This window comes from Spermophilus citellus (assembly GCF_964194105.1).
Source record: "Spermophilus citellus genome assembly, chromosome: 3".
Lineage (NCBI taxonomy): Eukaryota > Metazoa > Chordata > Mammalia > Rodentia > Sciuridae > Spermophilus > Spermophilus citellus.
In genome coordinates, this window is record NC_138184.1 from 116585707 (window position 1) to 116609795 (window position 24089).

General features: G+C 39.5%; 1 protein-coding gene across 4 annotated transcripts in view; it reads left to right on the forward strand.

The window, feature by feature from the left end:
* NF2 (NF2, moesin-ezrin-radixin like (MERLIN) tumor suppressor) overlaps positions 1–24089 on the forward strand; it is an 87071-nt gene that overhangs the window by 39235 nt on the left and 23747 nt on the right. For all 4 annotated transcript variants that reach the window (XM_081285729.1, XM_081285728.1, XM_081285727.1 and 1 more), the window contains exons 5-11: positions 4577–4645; positions 5851–5933; positions 8008–8083; positions 11695–11829; positions 15912–15986; positions 19770–19883; positions 22763–22885. In XM_081285729.1, coding sequence (XP_081141855.1) covers positions 4577–4645; positions 5851–5933; positions 8008–8083; positions 11695–11829; positions 15912–15986; positions 19770–19883; positions 22763–22885 — 675 coding nt within the window. The remainder of the gene's footprint in view (positions 1–4576; positions 4646–5850; positions 5934–8007; positions 8084–11694; positions 11830–15911; positions 15987–19769; positions 19884–22762; positions 22886–24089) is intronic.

Here is a 24089-nt window from a genome sequence, read left to right on the forward strand (position 1 = left end):
TGCCTGTTCTGGGCATTTCATATAAATGAAATCATACAATACGTGGCTCCTACACATCACATCCTTTTCATTTAAAACTGTCAGAACAGATAGACCTGCCTATTGTTTTTTAGTTGAACACAATGCCTTTATTTAATTTAATTTTTTTTAAGTGATGCTGAGAATTGAACCCAGTGCCTCACACATGTTAGGTGAGTGCTTTCCCATTGAGCCACAGCCAAAGCCCTTGCCTTATTTTTTACCTACTGTACAGTATATCATGGAAAGGAGGAACTGTGGATTATTTAAAGGTATCTTTGTGGGGTTTTTTGTTTTGTTATGTTATTTATTTATTTATTTATTTATTTATTTATTTAAACAGGTGCAGTGAACATCCTTGTATTTTTCCCCTTTGGGCATATATTACTTATATTCTGTTATGATAAATACCAAAAAAAAAATGGCACAACCGAGTTGAAAGATAAGAACATTTAAAATTTAAGTAAGGCTAAGTTAAAGAAGCCCAACAAAAAGGCCACATATCATATGACTTCATTTAAATGAAATGTCTATACTAAGCAAATCCACAGAGACAGAAAGTAGATTTAGTGGTTGTAGGGGGTGGGAGGAGTTAGAAATTTAGGAATTACTGCTAGTGGGTATGGGATTTCTGTTTTGAGGTGATGGTAATGTTCTGGAATTAGTGAATGTTACACAACATTCTGAATATACTAAAAACCATTGAATCATTCACTTAAAATGGTGAATTTTATGTATGTACATTTTATTTCAAAAATTTCAAATAGATATAGATAAAAATTTTAAAAACTTCAAATTTCAACTTACTCTCTGAAAGAATACTTTCAGCAATAGTGCATTAGATGACCTGTTTTTGCACATCCTTTCCAATAAATAGATGCTATCAGTCTTTTAAATTTTTGCTAATCTGATAGGAAACTAGATTTTTTTTTTTAATGTGGTACTGGGAATTGAACCTAGGGGTGCTCTATCACTGAGTGACATTCCCTGCCCCCCCCTTCTCCCCGCTGTGGTGCTGCGGATTGAACCCAGGGCCTTGTGCATATGAGGCAAGCACTGTACCAACTGAGCTATGTATCCCCAGCCCCCCACTCATCTTTTTAAAATTATTCTTTGTTTTGAGACAGAGTCTCATTAAGTTGCTAAAACTGGCCTTGAATTGTGATCCTCTTGCCTCAGCCTTCTGAGGTGCTGGGAGTACAGGAGTGCACCACTAAGCCTGAAAGAAAAATAGATTTTAAAAAATTTGTATTTCCTCGATTGTCATCTGGGTTGATAATCTTTTCATAGATTTACTGACCATTTGTGTTTCTTTTATTTGTGAATCAACTGTTTATGACTTGTACCTTTTTCTACTGTATTGATTATCTTTTTCTGATTGATTTATTGAAGCACCATCTGTTGCAGGTATCAACCTTTTGTCTATTTTTACATGTCACGCTTGTCAGTCCTTTGTTGTTGTTTGGAGTCACATAAAATGGTTTCACCAACCATTATTATACACATGTTCTCTATTTTGTTCTGATGTTTTTATGGGTTTTCATTTATAGATTTAAGTCTTTAATCCATCTGGAATTTAGTGACTTTTAGTGATAGGGATCCATTTTTCTATATATTCCTTAAGTAAATCTTTATTGTGAAATCCTGGTCAGAATATTCAACCTTGTAGTGGCACCCCCTCCTCCACAGAAAATCTTAGCTAAGCTTCTCCAGAAATTTTTACTATAATTGATTTTAGGACTATCAGCAAAAGAGTCTCTACAAAATAGTTCAGTGTAGGTAAACTTCCTAATTTTCCTATTGCTCCATTTTATTTGGCCACTGGCCTGGAAGAAATCAGCACTCCAACTGCTGAACGCCCCTTTACTTGTTTTTCACAAACATTTATCCAGGATAGTAGTTTGTAAGAAGTTGTTTGCAAATGCAAAATGTGATTTAAAAAAAAAAAAAAAAAAGATCCTTTAGCAAGGCCTCTGGCCTTGAGCTGGAGCTTCACAAAGATGCCAACATTTCTAAGATAAGCGAAGTTACCAGTTGGGCTCCATAACAGCCAGCAGGGGGAGGAAAAAAAAAGGGTATTGATCTTTTGTCCATTTTGTCTAGCTCTCCCCTTCTCAGGTGTTGTCCTTGAAGGGTTAACTTGCCCAGAATAGTGAATGTGAACTTCTGCAGATTGTGAACTTCTGAGCCCCTCCCCTTACATGCTGGGTATAAAATTCTGAAACTACCTGAATTTGGGGTTCAGGGGACTAATTGATTACAGAGAAAGCTGTGCCCTCTGAACCTGACTGCAGCCAAATAAAACTGTTTCCTGCTATCTTTGGTACCCTGCCTCATCTGTCCCCTACAACAACCTGATTTTACATACATAAAAATATAGGAAATCATTTAATATCCATAAAGAGTCCCACTTAAGACTATAGGGGCTGGGGATGAAGCTCATTGGCAGAGTGTTTGCCTAGCATGTGTGAGGCCCTGGGTTTGATCTCCAGCACCACAAAAAGGAAAAAAAAATTAAAGACCCCAAGAGTCCTTTAAATAGTGTGCTCCCTTCTTGAATTTAAATTCAATTATTTTATATCAGGTGTAGATCCAGGTATTGTAGACCTGAAGTTTATATAATTTAGGGACTTTTCTTTAATAAAGAATACCAAATCATGACTCTTAAAATTAGGCAGAGGCCCATGCAGGTACAGAGAGCTGAAATCTCAACTTCTTACCCTCACAGTAAATTCACCCTGGATATATTATCAGAATGCATCTGTTACATAAAAGGATGAGGAATTGCCATCTCCATCCATAGAGTGATATGACTTTTTTTATATTCACCATTGCTACAATTTCAGGATTTTTTTCCCCTTTGTTTTTTAAAGAGACATTTAAGAGCAGGCACATACATCAAGGTGGCTTTAATGTTGTGAGTGGAGTTAGTCCAGTGGAGTAGTTCTTGCAGCAGTCTTTGCTACCTCTGCATTGCTCAGCTGTAATATATTTGATCAGTGGAGTAGCTGGGAGCTTAGTATAATTTAATAATGGGGACCGTTAATCTTGCAAGAACCTGAATTTACAACTTTAACTTTGCATATCTGCTTACTTTTGCATTCAAGTTTGGTGGGCATTATTGAGAGGTTTGGAAATGCAACTAATAGGGCTTTCTTTGGCATTAGATGCCTTCAAAAACTGGGGAGGCAAACAGTGGCAGGTGATAACCTAAATAATAATCATAGCTGACTTCCACCAGGAGCCAGGCACTGGGCTAAAGGCTTACCTGTATTGCTTTACTTCACCCTCGTTGCTAGGTGCTTTTACACCCATTGCTTTACAGATAAGGAAGCTGAGGTTTGGAGAGAGGGCACCTTACTTAAAACCACGGTGTCAATACTCCAGAGCTCCCTTCTAGATCCTCCAAGGCCAGTGTTCTCATTTGACCAATAGGAAAACAGTCTTTGAGGGGCCTGAGATCTTTGACATCTGGTTGTATGTGTCAAAGATGGTTTTTAAAACTTTGCAGATATTATTTCATTTAATCCAAACAAGAGTCCTGTAAGATATCTCCATTTTACAGAAGAGAAAATTTTCTAAGGTCATCTAGCTACCAAGTGAAAGAGCTGGGGTGAAACTTAAGTATGCTTAGCCTCTTACTTGTATTCTGCAGCTACCTCTGAAATACTAGTAAAGAACCATACTGTTAGGACTTTTTATGTCTCTGGGCCTTTTAGAAGTAGGGAGAAACCTGGGTTCTCTCTAGGTTTGTTTGTTTTGTTTTGTTTTTAGGTGATGCTGAGAATCCAACCCAGCATCTCCTACATGCTGCAGGGCAAGTACTCCATCAACTACACCTCCAGCCCCCTTGTTTCATTTTTGATGACTTCCTGATGAGGCTTAAATTTTCTAATAAAGAAAAGAACACTTTTTTCCTTTTTTAAGTAGAGAACAAATTTCTAAGTCATTGTCCCTGGAGGAATAAATTAAAATGCAGGACCTATTTCCAGCCCCAGTAGTGACTTGCTGTGCAGCTTTTGCAAAATCAGTTAACCTTTTACTCGTTTCTTTGTATAGTAGGAATGACAGTGTTAACATCAGATTTTTCCAAAGCATTTTTCTGAGCCTTGAGTGAAAGGTATTAAAAGTATTGTCTGCATTATTCCCAGCTCCCACCTAGCAATTGGCTCCAATTACCAGCCACTTAGAAGCATTTGTAGGTAAGACTCTTATCACACCTTGCTAATCACAACTTTCACAGTTGTGTTTTGTTGTTTCCATTTAAAAACTAACATTTTAGAAGTGACTTAGAAAACATGACTACATTTCCATACAAATGTCAGATTCTTATTAGCACATCGCCTTGAGGGATTTTGCAACTGTGTTCATAGATATAATCAGCTTTGTATTTTCATTCAAGGATAACAAACTAGCAAGGTTGAAATCTTGACTTGTCATCGGAATTGAATTGCTCCCTGGAGCTGGGAGAAGGGAATAAGACTAAGTAGAGCCCTGTTCAGAAATGGCAGTAGTCTTTAGAATCTCAATCACCTGCTCTCCTTTCTTCTCCTTCCAGTATGGTGACTACGACCCCTCAGTGCACAAACGGGGGTTTTTGGCCCAAGAAGAATTGCTTCCAAAAAGGGTAAGAAATCAAATTTTCTTTTTGGGGAAACATAGCAGAGACGTGGTCTTAAAGAAAGCTAACCAAATGATTTAAAGAAATGTTGGTAGTATATGGCAAGCGCATTTTCCTAAATACTTTGTAATGAATAAATCTTGAGTAAAGAGTATGGCATCTCTGTTAAGTATACAAGAAAACAAAGGTTAGTTTGGTGTTGCTGGGATGAGCATGGCCTGTTTCTCTAGTGTGGTGATTTCTTTAAAGGTGATTGAGTGGCACTGATTTCCAGGGAGGTGTATGGAGCAGTTTGTGTTCAGCTCTGGGAATTAAGCCGTTTGCAGCCTCAAGGGGTGGATAAAGGTGAGGTAGGGGTGGGCCTTGTGATTTTTAATCCTCAGCATTGTTCATCTTGTTCATTAGCCACAGAAGCAGGCCCTCCTTCCCTTTGGCTGCTTCTGATTTTATGGCCCCACTCATCTGTCAGTGGGTAATAAAGGTCTGCTTCTCACCTCTCCTGGCCTTTGCCTGTCTTTGATGGCTTCCATGCAGACAAAGGCACAGGATTAGTGAGCATTGCTTCACTGTTAGAGGTGGTCTCTGGGATACACAGCCCAGGCAGGAAAGGGGGCCTGCTGCCAAGCCCCCGCGTGCACTGAGGCCTGAGGAGTTCTGCAGTTTCCAGGCTGTTCCTCCAATTGAATTTTGCTTGTTTACACACCTACTTCTGCATATGACTCTTCCCTGTGTGCAGCTTTTTTAAAAATAGCTTTGCTATTTTGTAAAAATGATGCATAATTATAAAAATGGCAAAAATACCCAAACTTACTTTGTGTGTAGATCTTTAAAAACTATTTATTTATTTATATATTTATTTTGGTTCTAGAAATGGAACCTAGGGCCTTGTACATGCTAAGCACACACTATAAATAAACTACATTTCCGGTCCCTATATCATATTATCTGTAGATTCTGATTTTTGTACTTTTTTTTTTTTTGGTACTGGGGATTGAATCCAGAGATGCTTTGCACTGAGCTACATCTCCAGCCCATTTTATTTTTTATTTTGAGACAGGATCTCACTAAATTGTTTAGGACCTTGCTAAATTTCTGAGACTGGCTGTGAACTCGTGACCCTCTTGCCTTAGCCTCCTGCATCATTGGGAGTATAGGTCTGCACCACCACGTCTAGCCCTGTGTGTAGATTTTATTTTTCTCTCTTTGGGTAGGTAATAAATCTATATCAGATGACTCCAGAAATGTGGGAGGAGAGAATTACAGCTTGGTATGCAGAGCACCGAGGCCGAGCCAGGTAAGGTCCCTTAATTGTTTACATTCTTATGGCCTTTTTTTTTTTTTCCTTAAAGAACTGCAAAACGAGGACAGGTCTGTTGAACAAAATATGGTACTGAAGTATATAAAGACAAAGGGGGAGCTGAGAGTCATGTCAGTCTTCAGTTTCATGTGCATCTTTTCTGTAGCGCATTGGTGTCAAGTGGCATATGTATTGCCTGTCAGGATGTACAGACCTAATGCATTCATTAGTAATTTAGTTCAATTTTAAGATTTATATTGTATAGATAGGCACTGCTGTTGCATCCAGCCCTCTATTGATGGCATTTGGAGTATCTGTAGATTTTTCACCTTTACAAAAAGTTCTGAAGTGCCTAGGTCATATTGTTACACGATTGTATGAGTAGTGTAAGGATAGATTCTCAGAGAAGGAAATGGCTGGATAAAGGATGTGAACATTTTGTGTTTTAAAAGGTGCCACCAAATTGCCCTTCCATAAGGCTTTTCCTGTTGGTAACAAGTCAGCCCATTCCAGTCTATACTCAGCACTTGTTTAGTTTACAAAGTTTATCAATCTATAATTTTTGTAAACTAAAAGGTGAAAATTCATATTGTTAAAATTGGCATTCCGCTGGTCACTGTAGGAATTGATCGTCTTTGCATTAGCCTTTAAATTTTTTTTAATCTCTTCTTTAAATTAGCTTCCTATCATGTGTCCTTTTTTTTTACTTTTAAAAATATGTTATATGAATACCGAAAAGTAGACAAATTATAAGTATTCTGCCTGATCAATTGTCACAAAGTGAAAACACCATCTACCCTCGAGAAGAAATAGCCCATAACTACTCTCCTTTTCCCCCCAAAGTAACTGATTCCCTGATTTCTAACTCCATAGATTTGCATTGTCCATTTTATTTTATTTTATTTTATTTGCAGTGTTGGGGATTGAATTCAAGGCCTCTTGCATGCTAGGCAATCACCCTGTCACTGAGCTTTACCCCTAGCCCAGCATTGCCCATTTTAAACTCTAGATAAATACAATCAGTTTCTATTTTTCGTTCCTCATTTCTTTTACTCAGCATCATATTGCAAAATTTGGGCTTGTGGCATGTGGCAATAATTTTCTCATTTTCATGGCTGTGCAGAATACCACTGTGTTAATACACCACAAATTATTTATCCATTCTACTATTGAAGGACATTGAGGTTGTTCAGTTGTCTCTTGGTTTTTGCTGTTACAATAATGTCAATTTCCCAAAGTAATTGTATCAATTTATATCAGGAGTGTGTGATTTCTGGTTCCTCCACCTGCTTGCCAACACTTGGCGTTCTCTCAGGGTGAATTTTTAAAATTTATTTGAGAGCATTTTGAGATCAGAGAGAGAGGGAAAAGGACAAGGTCACAGGGAGACTCCAGTTAAAATATTTCAATACCATTACCTATTTGGGAGTTTTCTGCAAGTCATTGCTGCTTCAAGAACTTCCTTTAAATTTGACTTATAACTTAGAAGGAGGTGACCTGGCTTGGGTTTTACAGTCCCAATAGCTCTTGCCCTAACCTCCAACAATACGTCAAGAAATAAAACCAGGAAAGTAGCTGTCAGGTGGCTTGCAGAAAGAGTTGTTCATTACCAAAACCTTCTAAGTTAAGGAAGTACACAAAGATAAGGCAACAACTTAAATAAAATTTGAATATCCAGACCCATTTAAGGCTAGAAGATAACATACTATGTATTTCTCTTTTTTTGACATGCTGGGAATTGAAGCCAGGGCTCTGTGCATGCTAAGCAAGTGCTCTACCACCAAGCTACATCCCTAGCCCCCATGTACTTTACTTGAATCACTTGAGACAAATGTCACCGTTTACCAAGGTCAAAGTGTGAAATTGAAGCCAAGAGACAGCATAATGAATCTGTTTTCCTGTTTTTACTGGGATGAGAAATTCTGCTGTGTTTAATAGACTCAGGGTTGAGAAGAACTTTGCCAGTATGGGTCCAGGGAAGTGGCAGATTCAGAATGCTCAGTTTGGCGGGTACCTGCCCTCTACCCTTGCCTCTTAGCTCCAGTGACAGTGTCTTCCATTCTCCTCACAGGGATGAAGCTGAAATGGAGTACTTGAAGATAGCTCAGGACCTGGAGATGTATGGTGTGAACTACTTTGCAATTCGGGTATGTTGAACTTCCTGAGTTCCCCGGCTAGCAAATAGATGCTGAACCAGGGCCAGATGGTCAAAACGGGTTACTTCTGTATCCCAGGGTGGTAGTCTTTTGTGGTTCAGTGGTAAAGAATAAAAGACAAAGGGAAAGGGTCTTAGAGCTTGATTTTCTATTTTTGGACTTCAGATTAGATCATAGGTAATTAAGTGGCTGTGGAGCCTTGAGGGACTGGGGCCTTTGCTTTGCTTCCTAGCAGAAGCCTGTTGGAATGCTGGGAGTGTAACATTTGATTATTTCAAGCTCTGTGAGATCCAGAGAGCACCCGGAAATACTCTTTCCCCAAGGCCCACTGAGAGTGAAGCGACTTTTATAGATTACTGATTTGTTTGGGTGGGACTCTTGTTCTATGAAGCTAATTATTTTTTCTATTCAGACATTAATGATCTACCCTCCTCTGGGAACCCATTGCTTCTTCAGAGAGAGGCCTTTGTGTGCAGCCAAAGTCTGGCCTTTTAGCTTGCCTTTCTCCTGTGGGTGGGTTTGGGTGGCAGACACAGTGTATCCGCAGCTTCTTCCAAAGGAATACATGTGATGTGTCCAGGCATTTCACGACTGGTAGATGAGTAGATGTTAAAAAAACATCTGCCACAGTGGTTTACCTTTATGACTACAGTTATGCTTTGCTTTCCTCTTTGCAAGTTCTTACAACATTTGAACTAAACTTGGGTAAATTAAAACATTTTTAGTATTCTAGAATAGCTTTTTACTTTATTTATCTTCTAAATACAGATTTTGATGGATTACTTTGCATAACAAATAAGCTCACTGAAATGTTATGCTATTTCATATACAAAACAGGTGCCTAAAATATGCTATTTCATATACAAAACAGGTGCCTAGAATATGCTATTTCATATACTAAACAGGTGCCTAGAATATGCTTTTTAAAATTTCATTAATTAGTATTTGCTAATTGTTTGGTTTCTTCATTAAAAAAGTATTTTTAGGGGCTGAGTTGTGGCTCAGTGGTAGAACACTTGCCTGGCATGTGTGAGGCCCTGAGGTTCAATCCTTAGCACCGCATATACATAAATAAATAAAACATAAGCTCCATTTACAACTAAAAATATTTTTAAAAATATTTTTAGTTGTAGATGCATACAATACCTTTATTTATTATTTATTTTTATATGGTACTGAGGATCAAACCCAATTCCTCACATATGCTAAGTAAGCACTTTACCACTGAGCTACAATTCTAGCCCTGTTTTTTTTATTTTAATGTATTTTGTTGATTGTCAATGGATCTTTATTTTTATTTATTTATATGCGGTGCTGAGAATCAAACCCACGCCTTACACATGCCAGGCAAGTACTCTACCACTGAGCCACAACCCAAGCCCCCAGCCTTTTTTTTTTAATATCTATTTTTTAGAAATAGCTGGACATAATACCTTTGTTTTATTTTTATGTGGTGTCGAGGATCAAACCCTGGGCCCCACATGTGCTACACAATTGGTCTACCGCTGAGCCACAACCCCAGCCCCACCCCCCGCCTTTTTTAAGGTCAAATTAATTTAACAAAACACTGTGGTTTTGTCAACCCAGCTACTCTTGTCCCATGTGCCTACCACCTAGATTCTTTAAACTAGGATTTTATAATCCTCAAAAAACAGTTTCTTATCAGGTACTATGTCTACATTAGTCAGGCTAATGTATACTATTGAGTATATACATTTCTTATATTGATCAATAGACCAGGTTAAAGATTATTTTAGAGGTTTTACTGTTAGAGTTCCTAAATTTCATCATTAACTAAGGAAGATATATGCTTAAAATAATTTTTTAAAATTAAAATTTATTTTTAACACATATATATAACATAAAAAATTATAATATAGCAGGATACTGTGTGATAAAAACAGTTTAAAAGGAGCTGCTTGTGTTCCCATCTCTCGTTTAATGTATAGAAGTGTCAGTCATGATGATAGGAGGCAGCGGGCAAAATCTGTTTGTTTATTTTTTTTATTTAAACTTAATAATCAGAAACATAATGGAATATCTCATTTTCCAAAATGTGCTATAGATGTAAGAGTACAGAGCCTCATTTTTGTTAACACAGTTATTTTGAAAGCTTTGCAGACAAACAGGAGACTCTCTCATAGCTTGGTGATAGCGCCTAACTTCAGGTGTTAGAAGGAGTAAAGAGATTTATCTTAGAGCACTCGCTTCTCCATCTGACACCTGCTGTTAGATTGGTACTTCTCGTCACAGTCCAAGCACCTTCTCAGTTTGCAGATCTGTTTTCCTACCCTTGAGTCTTGGTTCAATTTCCTTGTTGTCAGCATGGGGTCAGGAGCTATAGTGTCCTTGTGTGGGGAGTTTCTTTCTTCTGCCAGACAAGAGCTGGACCATGGTGCTGGCAGGTGAGCCTGTCCTTGAGGACGTGGCTGACAGATCCGTAGCCAAGTCAGTGATGCGGGGCCCAGGACACTTGCTCCTGGCTTTCTGGACTGCTGACTGGGATGGCTGACAGAGGTATAACATACAAACAGCCAATTAAATTTTTAAACAGCTTATTGATCCAAAAGTTTAAAGAAATAAAATTAATGAAACTTTTAAAACTTTGCTTTATAATGGAATACTCTTTAGATACTTGTTTAGTATATGAAGTAGCATGACATTTCAGTATCACACACACACATATATATTAAATTTAATTAATTTATATATAATTCATCAGACATTTATTTCTAACATTTAGTTATTAAATAGTTCGAACATAGAGGAAATACCCAGATATACTCACTAACGAGTTTCTACTATTAACATTTTATCAGCTTTGAGTACAGTAAGACTACATTGAGACTGAATGTAACCTAAAATGAGACCATCTAGTCCTGACATATAAAATTTTCCAGTAATCCAACAGTCTGTCCTTTCTTTTTGGTCCTGAGGATAGAGCCCAGGGGTGCTTAACCACTGAGCCACATCCCTTTTTATTTTTTATTTTGAGACAGGATCTCACTAAATTGTTTAGAGCCTTGCTAAGTTGCTGAGGCTGGTCTCTAAAGTTTTGGTCCTCCTACCTCAGCCTCCTGAGTTGCTGGGATTATAGGCATGTGCCCCTACATCTGGCCAACCTGTTTCTTTAACATGGGAAATATTTAAACTTACGGGTTTTGATTGTTTGTATGTTCTTGGTTTTGGGGGGATTCTGGCAGTGTTTTCAAACAAACAAAGGCCTTCACTTATGCTCAGTACTCATCCTGCCATTGAGCTACATCCCCAGCCCCAAATCTACAGGTTTTAATTCTACATCCAAGATAATCTGGTTATTAATTAGAGGCAGTAACACTTAGATTGCCCCTCCTTTAGCCATTGAGCCAATGATAGGAGCTCCTAGTGACCTTTGTGGGAGAATATACAAGTCACAGTGGTATAGTTGTGCCTCTGCCTGCCCCAATCCTGGAAGCTGAAAGCCTCCTGGGTTATAAGACAGCTGTGATTTCTGTTGGGACCTGTTGAAACTTGTCAGCTGTAACAGTGTATGCTAGGTTTTAGAAAGTTGAATAAAATCTTGAGCTGGAGTTGACAGTGGCCGCTCTTTATTGACTCTACAGAATAAAAAGGGCACAGAGCTGTTGCTTGGAGTAGATGCTCTGGGACTTCACATTTATGACCCCGAGAACAGGCTGACCCCCAAGATCTCCTTCCCGTGGAATGAAATCCGAAACATCTCATACAGCGACAAGGAGGTAGGATATGTTTGAAATACAAATGCTGCCAGTGGCCCAGTAAAATGTCTTTTCCCATCTCCCCTGCTTGCCAAAGCTGCCCCAGCTTGGCCATCTCCTTATTATCAGGAAAAGCCCTCTAATTCTCAGGCTTTGGGGTTTTGGTTGTTGATTTTTAAAGTATTTACAGAACAGAACTGGCATCCTTTTTTTCAAAGGGCATCACTAAACCCCATTATTGACTAAAGAAAGAATGGGAAGCTCAACATGTCAGGGTTAAACCCCAAAAGAACAGTTAAAAAAGAAAAAAGGAACATTTTCTGATTACTTAGCTTTCTATTTCTGGTGATGAATTCTCTTTGTATTTTAAGCATGGTCTATATTGAGCCTCTTTCTCTGTCTAGTGCTTGATCCATGTGGTGGGAAAAATATATATGTTCATAAATACACATACCATTATGTGTGTATGTGTGGGGGTGATATATATATGTATATATATATAATATTTATATATATATACATATATATATATTAGTGTGTGTGTTTCTCACAGCATTCACAATTTATTTATTTTTGAGTGATTATTTTTATTTTTTCTACATTGATGGGATTTGTGGTTACATATTGATATGTATTCACACAATGTAACAATATAATTTGGCCAATATCATTCTCAGCATTGGCAATTTAAATAAGGAATATTCAGGGCTGGGGTTGTGACTCAGCAGTAGAGCGCTTGCCTAGCACGTTCGAGGCCCTGGGTTCGATCATCAGTACTACATAAAATAAGTAAATAAAATAAAGGTATTGTATTCAACTACAACTGAAAAATAAATATTAAAAACAAACAATAAATAAATAATGAATATTCATAGGATTCAAATATTCCTATACCGGATACTAATGAATTTTCCCTACTGCTATAATCCTCTATTCATTCATTCATTCCTCCTTCTCTCTCCTCTTCCTCCTCCTCCTTTTTTTTTTTTTTTTCCATTTGTGCTGGGGATCAAACCTAGAGCCTTGTACATGCTAGGTGAGTACTCTACCACTGAACTCTACCCACATCTCCTGTGAATTATTTTAAAAGAATTATTGAGAATCTGCTTTGTGCTAGGTTTCATATGACAAAGATGTAGAAAGCCCAGGCTCACGTGTTCAATTGCCAGTAATGCCAACACGGGGAAAAATCAGATGCAGGGCTGAGGATGTGGCTCAGCGGTAGAGTACTTGCTTAGAATGTGTGATTCCCTGGGCTCTGTCCCCAGCACTGGAAAGAAAGAAAGAAAGGGGGAGGGGGAGGGGGAGGAGGAAGGTGAGAGAAAGAAAGGTAGGTAGGTAGGTAGATAGATAGAAAGAAAGAAAAGAAAACCCAACCCAGGAAGTTCTAGTCAAGTAATGACTCAACCAATATAATAAATAAGTACAATTGAAGGGACTGATGACAAAGATGACAATAATAGAGAGCTTCTACTTACAAGCAATTTTGCTCTGATTCTCTGATTTAATCCTTGTAAGAACCCTGCTGTGAAGACAGGAGCTGTATTTTCAGTAGCCATGTCATACCAGGAAGCAGAGGTGCAGGGGATACAGTGACCTGCATCTGAGTAGAGTGGCAGGAGCTGGGAGGCAAAGTGGCTGATGCCACAGTTCCAGCTTTTCAGGGAGGCCCAGAGGCTGGGCCCTTGAGAGCACAAGATACCAGGTGCCAGGGGGTGGGAAGTGGCAGCCTGGACTGTGCTCAGTGCTTTCCTGGTACTTGCACATCTAAGGCAGGGTGTGGAGGAAAACTCTATCACTGAGGTTCATCCACAGTCTCTTCATTTTTTATTTTGAGACAGGATCTTGTTAAGTTGCCAAGGAGGCTATCTCAGCAGTTTTTTGAGTCACTGAGATTATAAGTGTGTGCTACTGCACTTGGCTAGATTTCCTGTTTTTTTTTTTTTTTTTTTTTTTTCTTTCTTCATAGCAAATTGAGGAAAGGAACACCAGGCTCTGGTTTCCACTCTGTGTTGTAATCTACTCAGCCATGCTTGATGAGGCCAATTGAGCATCTTAATCCCAAACATTCTGACTTGGAGTTTTTGTAAGTAGTTAGCCCAGGAGGTAAATAAACATCAGGTAGTTCTTTTTTGAAAGTATTTAAATTGAAAGCTCCATGTGACTTAAAGCAGTAGATGTGCCACAGTACGGTAGTCCTTTATCTCCCAATTTCATAAAGCTCTGTTTACTGCACATCACACATTTCTGTGCTAACTAAAGGCTCCCCAAACACTCATTTTTAGAGAACCCAAGGATTAAAGTCTCCCTTACTATGGCCTGATATAACAAACTCTAATCTACCTACCCTCTCCAGGGGCCAGACACTGTCATGTTCCATCCTGTTGATAACTCATGGTAAGCGGACCTCAAGCTGTCTTGGCATAATAGGAAGTAGTCTCGGTAGTTATGCATGATAACCATGCTGTCAAAACAGAAATGTTAGTTTATTTTAAGTCATCCATTGATTCTTTGTGTACACCCTGCTATGGCGCAGAGCCTGTGGTTTCCCCAGTACTTGTGGTTTCCCATTGACAGCCTCTGGGTTTGACAGCAGGGCCAGAAATAAGCTCATGAAATTTACAAATAGCAGCCTACACAAGAGCTATACTGCTTCTGAGTTAACTTGGTCAAAAAGCTAAACAAAGGATCATTTTCTGTCCTCAATGTTAAAAAATATATCATGTGAAAGAAATACTCAGAAATATATCTTCCCCAACATATTTATCAGCTAATCAAGCTAGGGTTTTTGCTTGTTCATCTTGTAATATGGGGGACCAAACCCAGGGCCTCAAGCGAATTAGGCCAAGTGCACTACCACTGATGCTTTTTTTTTTTTTTTTTAAACTCCTGCAATGCTAAGGATGGCTAAGCAGTCTTTCTTGGAATTGAATATATAGTTTAAAATGAATCTTTGAAATCAAGTATCTGTTTGGCCTCCTTAGGAATGGTTAAGCATGGAAATTATATTTGTTCTTTCTGTCAAGGATCTGGTCCTGGTCCTACTTGGCTGCCACCCTGGCCTTATCATTCATCTTTTTCTGTACTTTGATTTCAGGAGCTAGGTTTTGATCTTCTATAGCAGTCCATTTATCTTCTTCATATTTTATTCCTTCTATTAAGAGCTTTTATCAAGTTTGCCCAAATTCAGAGAACTGTAGTAACCCCCTGTATCCTGTCACATCAAATCTAAACCTCTCTTTTATTCCTTACCTCCATTCCCAGCCCACCCATGCCTCCCTCCATCTAAGCCCACTGCAATCCCCCAAAAGCTAATAATACCACACACACACACACACACACACACACACACACACACACACACACTCTTCCCCTTTCCCCATCTCTACTTTATTCCTCTTGACTGCCCTTATTCCTCTTAACTATCCATAATAACTCTGCACCCTGCCTTTTAACTACTTTGTCATATTCTAAGACCAGATCCAGTCCCTTTCTACTTTTGGTAGATCTACTCAGCCCCCAGGACATTTGTGATATGTGCCACCAATGAGTGCCATTTCTTGTTAGTCTGGTTCTTACTAGATTGGGAGCTTCATGAGGCAGGGGCTATGCCTTAGACTGTGCTGCTCTCCCAGTGTTGGCCTTGAGGGCTGGCCCAAGCATCCCTTCCTCACAGCCACCCAATATGGTACAGAAATCATACCTTTAGGATCCTGAATTTCCAAAGCCCCAGACTTGCTGTTCTCCATTCTCCTAATGCAGTGAGGCTTAGAGCCTGGGAACTAGGAAGCCAGGACAAGGCATAGCGTCATGATGGACCATGGCCAGCGTGGTTGCTGCTTTTGTGGAATTCCCAGTTGGTGGTAGGAATCTATGCAATCAAGCTGAACTATTTTCTCCTCCTCCTCCTCCTCCTCCTCTTCCTCCTCTTCCTCCTCTTCCTCCTCCTCCTCCTCCTTTTGTAGTAGTAGATAGACAGCATGCCTTTATTTTAAGGTGTGCTAAGGATCAAACCCAGTGCCTCACACCTGCTAGGTAAGCACTCCACCACAGAGCTACACCCCTAGCTCCAAATTGAAGTATTTTCTACTTTCTTCTTTCAGTTTACTATTAAACCACTGGATAAGAAAATTGATGTCTTCAAATTTAATTCCTCAAAACTCCGTGTTAATAAGCTGGTAAGTTTAGATACTGATTTTCATTATTGATAACTATAGCTTTTCTAAGAAATTGAATTTTTGTGGGGGATCAATACTAGGGATTTAACCGAAGGTTGCTTTTTTTCCCCTTTAGTTGTAGATGGACACAACACCTTTGTTTTATTTATTTACTTCTTTGTGGTGCTGAGGATTGAACCCAGTGCCTCACATGTGCTAGGCAAGTGACCACTGAGCCACAACCCCATTCCCCATTGCTTTTCCACTTAGCTACATCCCTAGCCCTTTTTGTTTTGTATTTTTTATTTAAAAAAATTTTAAATTGTTATAAATAACAGCAGAATGTATTACAATTCATATTACAGATATAGAGCACAATTTTCCATTTCTCTGTATACAAAGTATATTCACACTATTCGTGTCTTCTTCATACATGTACTTAGGGCAATGGTATTCATCTTATTTCAGCATCTTTTTTTACCCCCTTACACTCTCCCTCATTTTTTATTTTAAGACAGGGCCTTGCTAAGTTGCTGAGGCTGGCCTTGAACTTGGGATACTCCTACCTCAGCCTTCCAAAACACTGGGATTATAGGCATGTGCCACTGCACCTGGCTTGAATACTATTTTTTGATGAATATCAGAGTGATGTCTTTGAGGTGTAAAATGAGAGCTCACCTGGTACACACCTTTCTCTTTACCTGAATTTACAGAGTCAAACCTAAATTTTTCCTTCTAGTTCTGGGGAGCTTTAACTCAGGGCCTTGAACATGTTGATATACACTGAATATATAACTCAGGGCCTTGAACATGTTGATATACACTGAATTATACTCCCAGTCCAAAACTAAGTTTTGAAAATGATTTTTGTGGAAGTACTTCATATATATATATATATGCATAATTATATATCAAGCATAAAGAATAACAAAATGAATACTATTACTCATGACCACATTTAAGAAATAACACATTTCTGTTGGGCATGATGATACATGCCTGTAATCCCAGTGTCTTTTTTCTACATTGTTCTGTGAGATTTATCTATGTTGATGCTTAAAAAAGATATAGTCTGCTAGTCAGGCACCATGCTTGTAATCCTAGTGACTTGGGAGGCTGAGGCTGGAAGAATGCGAGTTCAAAGCCAGCCTCAGGAAAAGGGAGGCACTAAGCAACTCAGTGAGACCCTAAATAAAATACAAAATAGGACTGGGGATGTGGCTCAGTGGTCAAGTGTCCATGAGTTCAATCCCTGGTACCCCACAAAAAAAAGACAGTCTTTTCATTTTAAATTCTGTATAGTACTCTATTATATGGATATATATATATACACACACACACACACACACACACACACATACATACATATATGTGTAATATATGTACTTTAAAAAAAAATTCTTGATTCTCTTATTAATAATGGACTTCTGTACTGTTTTAGCAGGCTGCTATGAACATTCTTGTCTCTGCTTTCTGGTACACATAGGCAATAGTTTCTCTAGAGTTTAGAGTGTATATATAGAAGTACAGGGCTTAGTATGTATTCAGATTCAAATTTATGACACATTTTTTTTTCATATTTTTTAACTAGTGCATTATAGTTGTACATAATATATTGTTTTTTCAAAGAAGGTAAACGGAATAGATTTACAGACCCAATAGCAGTAAGTGAGATTTCTTTTTGATTGGTATCTTCAATACTTAAGTTATCATCTTTTAAATTTTCCTGCCAAGAACTTGGGATTTCGGGGCTGGGGATGTGGCTCAAGCGGTAGGGCGCTCGCCCGGCATGCGTGCGGCCCGGGTTTGATCCTCAGCACCACATACAAACAAAGATGTTGTGTCTGCTGAAAATTGAAAAATAAATATTTGAAAAAAAAATTTTCCTGCCAATTTTGTATATATAAATTATATCTCAGTATCTCTCTTTTTTCCCCCAGAGATAGGGTGTCAAACCCAGGGCCTCACACATGCTAGACAAGCACTCTTCCACTGAGTTATATCCCTAACCCTCAATGTCATATCAATTTGCATTTTTATAATTACTAATGAAATTGAACATCTTTTCATATATTTTTTGGCCAATCTTGTTTCCTGTTCTATTCAATTCTTGTTTCTTGTCTTCAGGCCAGTTTCCTATTAGGTCATTTATTTTCTTTATTGATTATGCCTTCTCCCAGCCTGTGTCTTGTTTTTCTTCTTCTTCTTTTTTTAATAGTATCATGACTAATAAAAAATTGTTTTTTAATTTTATTCTTTTTGGTACTAGTTATAGAACCCAGAGGTGCTTTACCACTGAGCTACATCTCAGCCCTTTTTATATTTTATTTTGAGACACAGTCTCACTAAGTTGCTTAGGTCCTTGTTAAGTTACTGAGGCACTTTTCTAACTTGCAATCCTCCTGCCTCAGCATCCTGAGTTGCTGGGATTACAGGTGTGCACCACCATGCCTGGCCTAAAAATTTTTTATTTGTTTTTATTTATTTACTTTTAAAATTTTAATTTTTTGTAGTTGTAGATGGACAGCATGCCTTTATTTTATTTGTTTATTTTTATGTGGTGCTGAGAATTAAACACAGTGCTTCACATGTGCAAGGTAAGCACTCTGCCACTGAGCTGCAGCCCCAGCCCCTATTTGTTTTTATCTTTTTTTAAAATTAATTTATTTTTGCATTACAATTCTTAATACACCTTTATACCACAATTTATCATATAAGGTATGTATATAAGGTATGTTGACACCAAATTCACATCTTCATACATGTGTTTGAATGAGGGTCTCCTTTCACCATCCATGCTATTCCCCTTCTCCCTCCCGTTCCCTCCCACACCTGTTCCCTATCTAGAGGTAATCTTATCTTTTATTTTTTGTACCAGGGATTGAACCACAGGACACTTAACAACTGAGCCACATCCCCAGCCCCCCCCCCCGCCCCCGGTTTTTTAAATTTTGAGACAGGGTGTTTAGTTGCTTAGAACCTCACTAAATTGCTGAGGCTGGCTTTGAACTTGTGAGCCTTCTGCCTCAGCCTCCTAAGGCGTTGGGATTACAGGCATGCACTATCATGCCCAGTTCTAACAAGTTTTTAAAATTTTAATGCAGACAAATATAAAAATATTTTCCTTAATTATTTGTGCTTTTATGTGCCTTACTTGGCATATCTTCTCTTCCTATGATTATAAACATTATCTTCTATATTTTATTACTTTTTTAATATTAATTTTTTTAGGTGTAGATGGACACAACACATGCCTTTATTTTTGTATGGTGCTGAGTATAGAACTCAGGTCTCGCCTGTGCTAGGTGAGCTCTATACCGCTAGCCACAATCCCAGCCCCAACATTATCTTCTAATCACAATTTCTAGGACTTTATCTTTGCATTTAAGTTTTTAATCCTTCTGGAATCAATTTTTGTGTATGGTGTGAGGGAGGGATCCAACAAACTTTTTTTTCCACATGAATAACCTTTTGTCCCAGCCCAACTTACTGAATGAGCTTTCCTGCCCTTCCTAATCTGCAGAGCCATATCTTGGCTTAGGAGAGTAAGGTGTACATCTAGAAGACATGATAATTGACCTTTCTCCTCTTTCCACTTGTGATTTTTACCTCTTAGCTTATCTGAGCTGTCTTCATTTTGCGTGCCTACAGAGCTAAGAGCACTAGAAGCTGTCAGCATGCTTTGCCATTTTACTCCTCAGGTTTAGTGCCACTCACCAGAGGCTGTGATGCGTAGCGTGACTGGTCTGATAGGCAGAAAAGTAAATTTGTGGGTTTAACATTTCTCATGCTCCATGCCCACAGATTCTTCAATTATGTATTGGGAACCATGACCTATTTATGAGGAGAAGGAAGGCCGATTCTTTGGAAGTTCAGCAGATGAAAGCCCAAGCCAGGGAGGAGAAGGCTAGAAAGCAGGTGAGCAAGACCTTATTTTAAGGATGATGTCGCTGCTTGGTCAGTCTTGCCCTGGAAGGTAAGGCCGGTTGTGGACTGATAGAACCATTTGGCCATGGACATGCCTGCTCCTACTTCATCCCTGTTGGATCTTTTTTTAAACTATATTTTTAAAACTTATTTTATTTGTTTATTTTTATGTGTTGCTAAGGATTGAACCTAGTGCCTCATATGTGCAAGGCAAGCATTCTACCTCTGAGCTACAACCTCAGACCCCTGTTGAATCTTTATTAGCTAATACCCAGTTGGTGGAATGTCAGCTTTAGAAATGAGCAATAAATTCTAACAGCCATCTAAGAGAAATATCTCTACACTTCAGTGAAGTTAAGTGTGATTAACACAGGTTTGGATGATATAGCTAGTGTTCTTTCATCTCTCCATCCACCTCGCTAGCTAGCTTTCTTTTTGCCTGTCTGTCTCCTTTGCCTGGCCTTCTCCTTTTCTAATTAGATGGTGATGGAATACATGGCAGCATTTCAGTGCTTGCTGCTGGAATACTAATTAGACTCTGGTCACACTTCCTCACTGCAGGTCAGCCTGGGTGCACATCACCCACTGTGGGAGGTTCGGAGAGGGCCTATCAGCAGACTGGACGAGCTGCATCGCTGTTTTCTACTCATAGACCTTCTCTACTCACCAAAACCCACACAACTAATTTGAGCCTCGCTGCTGAGAATATCAATTGTTTTTGGATGAACTGTTAGATAGAGTAGTGGCAGCTGCAGTCGGCTGCCCTCCGGACTAGCAAGCTCAGAGGTGTAATGATTAGTCTGTGTGCTGCTCTCTGATTTGGGTACCCTAGAGAGCTGGCTTCCAGCCCTGGAATTGAATGTGAAATGCCCAGTTTGATCCAGTGGGCTGTTAGCTCTCCATCTCTTTGCTTTCTGGGAGATAGGCTCAATGTACTCTTTGGGATGCTTTAAAGGTGATGAGATAGGTTTTGTTGGGCAAAGAAATGCTCCTGGCCAGCATAAGGTTGTAGTGGCAACTTTAAGAGCTTCCTTTGACCTCTTTCTCAGCAGAGCAAAGCTTAGAAGTGACAGATTTAAAGACATAAAGGAGGGTGTAGGCTTTGGGCCCTGGCAGAGAATAGCATGACTACCCCTTGGCCTGTACTGCCTATAGGACAGCAGAAGCATGACCCAGGCATCTGGAAAACCAAAGGTCAGGGGACTTGACAGGTCAGAGGGCTCCATGGCTCAGTAGAACAGTGACCTTGGAGCTGGATCCGTCACTTAGTGTGTGACTTAGTTTTCTCTTCCATCAAGTGGAGCTAATGATGCCTCTTGTCTTTTCTCAAATCAAAGGACATATTGTGCCTGAAGAAAGTCTTTGTAAGTGATAGACTGCTTTGTAGATGGGAAGTCCTTTATTATTGGGGTAGAGGTCTCAGGGAAAATATAGTGCTGGGAACTGAATGGGGCTGCCTGGGCCATTTTTTTTTCCCAAGAGGAAGATAATAGAGATGGAAATTATAATACGATGGAAATTAGAGAACAAATTGGCCATGCTTCTCATTGACCAGCAAGAAGAAAATTAGAGAGCTTACAGTATTTTATTACTTATCTTTGCATTATCCTTTCAAATTTCAGTGCATTTTTTTGGCTTTGTATTTAGAAATGCAGCAGCCTACCAGTGGGGCATGGTGGCACAGGGCTGTAATCCCAGCTACTTGGGAGGCTGAGACAAGAGGATCACAAGTTCAAGGCCAACCTGAGCAACTTAAGGAGACCCTGTCTCCAAAAAAAAAAAAAAAAAAAAAAGCTGGGGATGCAGCTCAGTGTTAGAGCACCCCTCAGTCCAACAATGATACCACACACATGCACACACATAAAAAAAGAAAAATTTTAAATATTTTTAGATAAAATACCTTTATTTTATTTATTTACTTTTGTGTGGTGCTGAGGACCAAACCTAGAGCCTCACACATGCTAGGCAAGGACCTACCACTGAGCTACAGCCCTAGACCAAGAAATCTTGTACTACTAGAGTTTGGGATAAGATTAAAGCAAGAAGGTAGTAATTCACTATGCCTTCATTATTTAAGGCAGAAAATAGCACAGTGATCATTCTAGCTTTTGCTTTCTGGACTCAGTTCATATTCTGGGATCACAGAGATGATGCTGTCCCAGTCTTGTTCCCCTTATTAAGCTCGGCAGGTAGCCCAATTAACACAGTGATCTAGCAGACAAGGGAGGTGGCAGTGGCTTTGTACCATTGCCTTAAGGATTGGGCTATGTTCCCTGCCTGGCTCAGAAGTCGCCTCTGCGTGGGGCTGTGCAGAGCTGTGCTGTGGCTGCTGCAGCTTCCACCTGTGAAATAGTTGCGTGAGCCATTGATGCTTGACACACAGGTCCATCTTCTCTGTGGGCCAGACAGGAGCAGAGTTGTTGTGGATGAAATCAGAGATGTGTGAAGAATCTGTGTGTATTAGAAATGGTGAAGTGGCTCATCTGAGAGATGAGAGAGCTGAGAGCTGCTCCATCTCAGGAAGGAGGAACTTGCGTCACAAACCACCAGCCACAGGGCAGAGCCACATGAGGTTTCCTAACTAACAGGGGTGTTACAAGGGCACTTTGTGGAAGAATGCTGCTTCTGTCCAGATGGAGACCAAGCGTGGTTTTGTTGTTGTTGTTGTTTCTTCATTTATTTGTTCACTAGTAGAATTTTTTTAAGGTACACAGCTTTCAACTCTGCCACTGGTTTAGAAGTGACAGAGAGCAATGGTTAAGTTTGCCCCAAGAAAAGAGATTGGTCCTCAAAGGAGAGGCTCTGGAGGCTGGGCATTTTTGGGGTGCTGGAGCATCGTGACTCACCCCTGCTCTTGTTCACCCCTCCAGATGGAGCGGCAGCGCCTAGCTCGAGAGAAACAGATGCGGGAGGAGGCTGAACGCACAAGGGATGAGCTGGAGAGGAGGCTGCTACAGATGAAAGAAGAAGCCACGATGGCCAATGAAGCACTGGTGATTTTCTGAGGGCTGGGGTCCCAGGAGGTCACATGGGGACTTCTGGAGGGAGCCCCCTGGGGACTGAATTAGCAATATTTGCTTTGATATACTTTATTTCAGCTTTTATTCCCCTGTTTTGTTTTGTTTTTTTCTTCAGTCCTAGGGATTAAACCCAGGGCCTTGTGCATACTGGGCAAGCACTCTACTACTGCAGATGCAGCTACATCTCTGGCCCTTTTCATTTTTATTTTGGGAAGGGCTTTCACTCAGTTGCCCAAACTAGCCTTGAATTTGTGATCCTACTTCTTCAGCCTCCCGTGGCAGACTTTATTTCAGCTTTTAAAAAGGCAGTGCCTTTTCTTTCCACCTGTTTGCCAGAAATAGGTTTAGGTTGAGTTCATGTGCATCCAGACTCTACTTTTACCACAGGATTACCTTTAAAGCAGCATTATTTGACTTTGGCACTACTGACATGGGGGGACCTCTCATCTGGGGCTGTCCTCTGCATCGAAGGATGATTAGCATTGTTTCTGGCCTCTACTTCCTAAATGCTAATAATACCACCTTAACTTCCATTTTTTAAAATTAATAGTATCATTATTTTATTATGTTTTAAAAATCTGCTAGCTAATAATATATGGCAATATATATAAGTGCAAACTTCATAAGTACATGATGAGTATTATAATCCAATTGATAATTATATGCATCTTACTGCAAGAATGGATTTGTATATTTATGTATTTATTTATTTATTTATTTATTTTTGCATTACGATTCTTAATGCACCATTATATCATAATTTATCATATCTCTGATTATATTAACCTCCATTTGTGACGATCAAAAATGTTTCCAGGGCTGGAGATGTAGCTCAGTAGTAGAGTGCCTGCTTAGCATGCACAAGGCCCTGGGTGCCTTTTCCAGTATTGAGGGGTGAGGTGGGGTGGTGGTGGGTATCTTCAGACATTGCCATGTGCCTCAGGGTGGTGGGGGACAGAGATAGAACCTCTTCTGTTTTGTTTTTGGTTTTGATACTGGAGATTTAACCAAGAGGCACTTTACCACTGAGCCACATCTCCAGCCCTTTTTATTTTTATTTTTGATACAGAGTCTCACTGAGTTGCTTAGGCCCTTGCTAAGTTGCCGAGGTTGGCCTTAAACTTGCTATCCTCCTGCCTCAGCCTTCTGAGTTGCTGGGATTACAGGCATGCTCCAT